Source organism: Gigantopelta aegis, chromosome 4 (genome assembly GCF_016097555.1).
Source record: "Gigantopelta aegis isolate Gae_Host chromosome 4, Gae_host_genome, whole genome shotgun sequence".
Classification (NCBI taxonomy): Eukaryota; Metazoa; Mollusca; class Gastropoda; order Neomphalida; family Peltospiridae; genus Gigantopelta; species Gigantopelta aegis.
The window spans coordinates 5,205,527-5,213,925 of NC_054702.1; the positions used below are offsets into that span (position 1 = coordinate 5,205,527).

The window sequence follows — 8,399 nt, forward strand, 5'->3', positions numbered from 1 at the left end:
TGTGTCGAAAAGCAGAGCTTACCCAGTAAAATACCTAATTATCCAACTGCCAATATTTATATAAAGTGGCTACAACGTTTACCGTTTAGCTAATAAAATATTCTTTAAGTTAACCACACTAACAATGTTCAAGGAAATACTCTACACACATCCGAAAACTGGCGAAACCAAATTCGTTAGAGCGTGAACTTTGGGAACGGAATTAGTAGGACATCTTTTTAACCTCTGTATACATATATTTATATTACATGATTTATGTACAGCATGTGACACTATAATAAAATAATAATTGGGTTTTTTTTTCTTATTCATCTATGGAAGACGGTCGAATTATCCTCACAATAACGCAGATTGCAGATAATAACGCAGATTGCAGATAATAACGCAGATTGCAGATAATAACGCAGATTGCAGATAATAACGCAGATTGCAGATAATAACGCAGATTGCAAATGTTTCTCATTTATTTTGTTTCCTTATGTTGTTGTTGGGTTGTTTTTATTTGTTGTTATTTGTGTGTTGTTGTTTTTAGTGGGGGTTCTTTGTGTTTTATTTATTATTATATTCTATAGATCCGATTCAACACTGATTATATCAAAAAGAAAATTGTAATTTATTCATCCTTGCACTTTATTGTCACATCTAACTTGCATGTATAACACATCAGACGACAGTTTCACATTACAAAATCAATGTAATGCTTTCATAAACAAAGTATCATGAGTGAAACCTCGGTGCAAATATTATACAAATGAGTTTTAATTCATGCGTTTACTTGCTAAACTTCGTAAAAACCTTGTTAAATTGAATGATAGCTAAATACACGTTAGCAACATTTTAATACACAACTATAAACAATACATTATTTTATCTTTGTTTCGACATTATTCGGCATGTTTGAATTATAGCTATTAGGTGTTCTACATATGATTATTTTAACACTTGTCTGTAATCGAGAGCGCCAAATAAGAAACTCGCTGTCGAGCTCAATCGGGATATTTTATATGCAATTTCCCAGTTACCGGATAGCATTGTTCATGTCATGTGGTATAAATACAGCTGTGATGCAGTGCGGAGGGGGGTGGGGGTTACAAAACAAAACAAAAAACGAGTGGATCATTCCACCGAGGCCGATAGATCCTACGACGTATCACACCTGAAACGAGCTCTCTACCACAGATTCACGATCTACTCCGCTTAAAAAGAAGTCTGAATTGAGCTAGTGTTGGTTCCGGCAGTTTTCCAAAGTAATATCTGTTTAAAAACACATCGACGTATTTACAAACTTATGTAGGAGTTGAATCTAACTCGGTCGGCAGAGTGCTCGCCTCGGGTGCCTGTGTCGATGGGTCGAATCTCCCAGCTGGTCCTAGTCTCTGCTTGGGTGTTATCTCGTCTCAGACAGTGATCCACGATTGGCTTGATTATTGGAACAGCATAACCACATCGCCTGAAGGTTGTCAGGTATTAGTAGAACCAGATAGTTTGAAGATAATTAAAATACTGGTGTCACCGTCATATTAAAACAATCCGCTTATGAATAGAGTGGCTGGTATACTCCAGTAATTCAACGTGTATAGTTTATCCCGGTGCTGTGGACCAGCAACACAAGGGTCAACTGTGTCATTTGTCTTTACGTCCAATGTGTGGCAGTTTAACTCCTTTTTGCTCCTTCGTCTCTACAGGGTGTGTCTTGTTAACGAGACTTGAAGGAGCAGGCGAGGGCATCAGTCCAAGGATCTCACTCTGGTCACAGCGTGCCTGGAGGAGGGACGCACCCCTGTCTTCACTACCCAGATACTTGTTGGTCTGCACCCTGTGTCCTCTCCTGGGTTTGCCGCTCAGGGACATCAAACTGAACAGAGGTGCTTTCACCGCGGGGGGCGGTCGATCACACTTAACAAGACTGGGCGTTTTCGTGTCTCTTACTTTCCTCATGTCGCCGCCCTCGTTCTCTTTGTTGAAGAACCCAGGCGGTGTTGACGCTGGTGGGGGGACATCATTGTCATCGGGGACGGCGACGGCGTCGCGGTTGGGTCGAGCGGACGGCGCGCTGGAGACCTTCACCTCCTGCGACAACGTCAGTTCTCTATACTGCCCTTTCTTCGGCTCGTTCATAGTGGTGGGTCTCCGAACTCCGAAAGTTGTGTTGGTCTCCCAAGCACTCAGAATCGCCTGCTCGCCAGGGGTTGAAAAAGTCTTCGACCACAAAAGCTTTGTCCGTTGGAAATCTGATTTCCTGCGATATTTTCCAAGAATCTCCTCCACTGGTTGCGCACACAGAGATTTCAGCCAGAACGAGTTGGTAAGCGCCGCCTCCTGAGTCTGGAAACTCTTGTCCACGAAGTAGTAGCCCACGTTCTTCTGAGGTGACCCTGACCCCCTGGACTCGCGCGATCTCCGACGGCCCATCCCCAACGAGCGGACGATGAACGCTTTGTGGTCGAGTCTTTGCAGAGGCGGCGGCGAGTTTTGAACCAGCCTCCTCCTCGCTTTCACGTCCGGTCGGCGAGAGTTTGACGGGGTGGACACTGGACAGCGGTACGGGCCTTGAGAGGTCGGGGAGCGCGTCACCAAGGAAACCAGCTCCTCGTAACCGCCGTAACTGTTCACGTCTGGGAGGGGCTCGCTCTTCTCAGTTGGCATCCTGTCAACAGAGAGGAAAAGAAAGGAATGTTGTTGTTGTTATTTAACAAAACCTGAGCATATTTTAAACTAGAACTATTTGGTGCATCAGGCCTCTGAAAATTACGAGAACGATCGTTTCGTTCGCGCGCTGCTCACGCAAATCGAATTTTGCGTAACCTATTTTTTATTCGCGCAAAATTTGGAGCATCATTTATTTGGATATTATGGATTACGCAAAAAGTAAATGGGTTACATGTATTTATTTCTGCGTAACCGATAAATGGGTCATGCAGATTTTTCTTAGAGGCCTGTGCCTAACATATGGCTATTAACATACAGGACTGAGAGATTAAACCCGGGGCAAGTTCAGCCAACTGTTCGTCGCTAGTGCTAGTTTACCATAGACAGGACAGTTCATACTACAGCCTTTGGTGCAGCAGAAGTGACGTATTGGTTTTGGTGGAACAAAATCCAACTCCGTAGAAGGTGATCGATCCTGCGACCTATGGCACGTTAGACAAGATTTTTATTTTCATTGAGTGGCCTTTTATACGAGTTTGTCAATGTGCCAATTTTTTTCCTAAGTCCCCCTACCTGCCCCCCCCCCCCCCCCAAAAAAAAACACTAAAAAAATTTAATAATAATAATAATAATTTTTATTGTATAGATTATAAAACAAACTCTGAGAGCTGAGAGTATGAACACTTTTCTTTACTACAAACGTGCACTCTACTTTGATATTCGGTACATAGCTAGTTTAATATCACACTGCGACAGCCAAACTGGGTCGGGTATTGTACAATTACATATAGCTCAGCATTTTTTCTCTACTATCCACAAACAGACGCAGTCCCTATTCAATAAACAGACCTGTTGTTGAGAATTCAGATAATTGGACTTATCAGACAGCCGATATATCTGTTTCTTTATACCATGTATCAAATTGGCGTGTTTCCGCCAGACATGAAATAAGACCTGTAAACGGGTACATTTAATTAAACCAAACGCGTTGCCGCCGCCTGGTGAGCGCGTTGTCCGTCGCTTTCTGGAAATTCGACCATCTTTGTAATGATGATGCCGTCCGCATTAGATGATTTTGCCGTAATAATTGGATAGAAATACAGCTGTAACGGCATCCCTGAGGACATCTGGGAAACGAATCTTTGTTTTACGACATCCAGAGGCGGCGTGTCACTAAGTATGGCGCTTCCGCTTTAGGCGTCATTGGGCATAGGGTCGGTTCTCGATGGGGTACATTCCGGTCCTGGCAGAAGGCTATCAGTGGTATGGCAAAAACTTTGCAAATGTGTTTTGATGTGTGTGCGCGCGCGTGTGTGTGTGTGCGCGCGCTAATACTGTACACGCACTACAGGAAGAAACCCGACAGCACCCCCTTTCAATGTTCCGGTTAAATGCGTAGGTACTGAGGGGTTTCTTCCGGTAGTGTGTGTATTAGTGACTAATACGTCGAATATTTGTTATTGGGGAACTCGGAGATGATCACTGTAAAGGTATTTAACGTCAAACATAGGATTGGTGTTATATTAGAGCGGCAATCTTTGACCACCGTTTGGTAGGCAGAGATGGCACAGTTTTGATATTCAGTTTTCTCTGGCCGTATTGAGAGAGTCATAACTGTCCACATGTCCGTCTTGCTGTCTTAAAGTTACGGTTAAACACACAGACAGAAATTCGGACAGACAGATAGAAGGAAATGTTTTATGTAACGACGCACTCAACACATTTTATGTACGGTTATATGGCGTCAGACACATGATTAAGGACCACATAGATATAGAGAGAGGAAACCCGCTGTCGCCACTTCATGGGCTACTCTTTTCGATTAGCAGCAAGGGATTTTTTTATATGCACCATCCCACAGACAGGATAGCACATACCACGGTCTTTGTTACACCAGTTGTGGAGCACTGGTTGGACAGACAGATAGAGAATATATTCACCAAATTTAGTTTTATTTGATGCCAAATTCTAACGAGCATAAATCCATAACTACGATTTCGCGGAGAACCGCAATATAGCGGTAGAACGACAAGACTGGAGCAGTTTAATCCGGTGTGTATGTCGGCTTTCTGCCTCACTACTCGCGACATGGCAGCATTGTGCAGTGGTAAGTTACTAATCGTATCTACAACGCGGCGCTGTGCTGGACTTCACGGTTGGCCGGTCTAAACAGGACTTGTGTGTAATGGGATGACGCCCAGTGCTGATTACATTGTCACACTCGCTATACCATTATGAACCGAAACAAGAGGCCGTGAGGTGGTCGGAGATTCGTGTTTTCGTCAGCGGTCATCAAACCGAGAATACTAGTATTGGAACCGAGTTTATCTACAAACTTTAAAACATTGGTGTGTGGGGGGGGGGGGGGGGGGGGGGGGGGGGGGAGGGGGGGGGGGGGGGGGGGGGGGGGGGGGGATCTAACTCAGTCGGTAGAATGCTTGACTGAGGTGCTGGCGTCGTAGGATCGAACCACCACAGTGAACTCATTCTTTGATTGTTTTTTCCCGCCCCAACCAGTGCACCACGACTGGTATCAAACGCCATGGTATGTGCTGTCCTGTATGTGAGTAAGTGCATATAAAAGATCCCTTGCTACTAAAGGAAAACTGTAGCGGATTTCCTCTAGGACAGTCGATGATCAACAAACCAATATACTCCAGTGGTATCGTTAAACAAAACAAAGTAAATATCGTCACGAAATCTAGTACTTACAGTAATTAATCGGAAAAAGAGAAAGGAATATTAAATTATTTTAACGACACTTCAGCCCATTTTAATCTACGGCTACTTGGTGTTTAACATATTGTCATTGTGACACGTGGTCCAGAGAGAGGGGGGAGATCTGCCGTTACAGAGCCACGCAATGATATACTCGTATGTCACGGATGTACCTCTTTATTTACAGTACATTACCTCTCGTTTTTAATATTACTTCTCTCAATGGATCCACTCTCTGATTGACTTTTCTCCTGTCGCAACCGGTTCACCACGACTGGGTATATCAAAGGCTGTGGTATGTGTTGTCCTGTCTGTGGGAAAATGCATATCTCTTGTTTTGTGATGGAAAACTGTAGCATGTTTCCTCTAAGACAAAGACTTATCTAATGTTTGACATTCAGTAGTCAATTATTAATAAACCAATGTGCTCTAGCGGTATTGTTAAACAAAACAAACTTTTAACTCTAATAGCACTTTTAGTACTTGCTGTTTTAATATTATTGGAAAATAAATCGAAACTATTACAGTATGTTTTGCGGTGTATATGGCTACTGACTAAACAGTCACGTTTGACCACGTGGACATTTCGATTGGCAATAGTTATACTACTCGCACCTCCAATACATAAATACACCTTATGCAGGATATGTTGTTCACACATATTTGCTTTATGTTCACATATTTTCAAGACAATGTATATTCCAAAACATACCTAAATATGAATTTATGTTTTTCGTTAATACGTTTTGAATAATGTGTTATCACTATTTAACCATTTATTTTTATTCCACTTTTTTCTCCGTGAAAACCAGCCATTCTTCAATAGCTTGTTTCCCAGGTTCAAACACTACTAGTATATTAGGATGTCTTTTTACAATGTATTGGAATGTATGATGAATGAACTAATTAATTAATTAATTAATTAAAAAATAAGTAACTGAATGAATAAATTACGACATTGCAAAATGGCACGAGTTTATTATTAAAGTTTTAGTCGTGTTTGTATTTGTATTTATTGAAGCTTAATTTACAAAATAGACATCGATTTGGTTTCGTATAAACAAACGGAAAATGTGAATTAAAATGACATGAAAGAATGAAAGAAGTAAACAAACTACACATAACAGCGTATCCGTGAATTTGATTACGTGACTTAGTCAGGCTTACGCACGTAACAAATGCGTTAACATCAAAAGGAAATATAATGTTTGATAACTTCATTTTGATGCACGTGGTTACTTTGTCCACAATATAATTTTCAATGATTTTCTAATACAATTATTTATACATTTTTGAAAAGTATTTCTACTAAAATTACTTTAAAATTAAGTTTACATAAAAAGGTTTTGAAATATATGACTATTATTCAGTGTACAACTAACATCATCAGGAGAGGAACTAACTACAGTCCTTCACTACAGTTATTTATTTCTAATCCGATTGTTTTCTAGATTTTCCAAAACATTTTTTCTTCTTTTCTTACGTCAAACCAAACTAAAATTATTTTTTTAAAAACCTCAAATTTTTTTTAAGTGGATGAGTCGGACTATAAGTAAAACAAGTATTGACATAATTATAGTCGAACAATTGGAATTTCAATACGGCGGTCATACTAATGGAGTCATACTGATTTATGGTTTTCAGAAAATACAACTTTTCACAATCTCATCCGGACAGGTGGGCACATGGACTTCGTCACACTAAGCTATTCAAGAAATCAAGCCGAGAAGAAATATTAAATATTACAAATGCACACACTAATTTACATAAAAACATAAAACGTCTGCGATTCAGTGAACAAATTCATTGATAGAAAATTCACTGCAGTATGGTTCGTATTTCTAATATGTTTGTGTGTAAGATCAACTTCATGGCATTCAGTACGTCACGCACTTTGATGAAATCACAATTTTGTTATCATTACCTGACGAATATTCAAAGAGTCGCTCTGAGAACCAGTTATGCAATGTTATCATCCTCGTCTGGTGAACAACGTGTCCGAGATCGACTTCTTTTTCATATTGTACTCCACTGTGGTACCCGGTTCTTCACCACGTGTTATGTTTAGTCGGGCCTGGTACACCCAGAGAAAACAATATTTACCGAGCAATCAGCGGTCATACACAATCTGCGTAACAACGGCACGAAATTTCCGCCGTGATATGCGGAGCGCCAACAGCAATGGTTAAGAGATATGGTTCTGCTATTACCGGCCATTATTCGCGAGCATTCATTCGTGTCATTTTGCCGGGATATCCGATAAGCAGGCTAGTATTGGCAAAAAAGGTGAGGGTCAAGTAACTACATTGATTAGTTACATTTATCGCCACCCAAGCAGTCCATGCGTTACATCAAACAGGTAGCATGCATGCAGGAATGAATATAGCGCTTTTAAAGCAGCTGATTTCGCCCGATTACTTAAGCACTTGAACAAAATAGTTTTAAAGCAAACGTAGCTCATTATCTGAAACAGGTTAGTGTTGCAGATATAAATCGAAATAATAAAACTATATCTGTACAATATAATTTCAAAGGATACTATTTATAAAACGTCGCAGGCCCGTATCACTGCGGAGTAGGACGATCCATAGCGTACGAGACAGGTGGGCATGGGATGGGTGGAGTGGTCAGCTGCCCCCCCCCCCCCCCCCCCCCCCCCCCCCCCCCCCCCCCCCCCCCCCCCCCCCCCCCTCCCCCCCCCCCCCCCCCCCCCCCCCCCCCCCCCCCCCCCCCCCCCCCCTCCACACCCCCCCCCCCCCCCCCCCCCCCCCCCCCCCCCCCCCCCCCCCCCCCCCCCCCCCCCCCCCCCCCCCCCCCCCCCCCCCCCCCCACCCCCCCCCCCCCCCACCCTCTGCCCCCCCCCCCCCCCCCCCCCCCCCCCCCCCCCCAGTGCTGGAGCAAAACCTCAAATTCAGGTAAAAATTATAGAGATATTCGAGGAAAATGTGCTAACCTGAGACGTTTTACCATGTGCTCCATCATTATACCCTCACAATCAGTTGTAATCCATGTACAAATGCGTAGTAATGCGT

General features: G+C 42.6%; 1 protein-coding gene across 1 annotated transcript; it reads right to left on the minus strand.

Annotated features, from left to right (window-relative positions):
- Positions 1–514: 514 nt before the first annotated feature.
- On the minus strand, positions 515–7,427 carry LOC121372077. Its single transcript, XM_041498339.1, has 2 exons — positions 7,292–7,427; positions 515–2,647 (listed from the first exon to the last, which is right to left on the minus strand). Exon 2 carries the CDS (start codon positions 2,644–2,646, stop codon positions 1,624–1,626), a length of 1,023 nt encoding a protein of 340 aa, XP_041354273.1. The 5' UTR covers position 2,647; positions 7,292–7,427; the 3' UTR covers positions 515–1,623.
- Between the last annotated feature and the right edge of the window lie 972 nt (positions 7,428–8,399).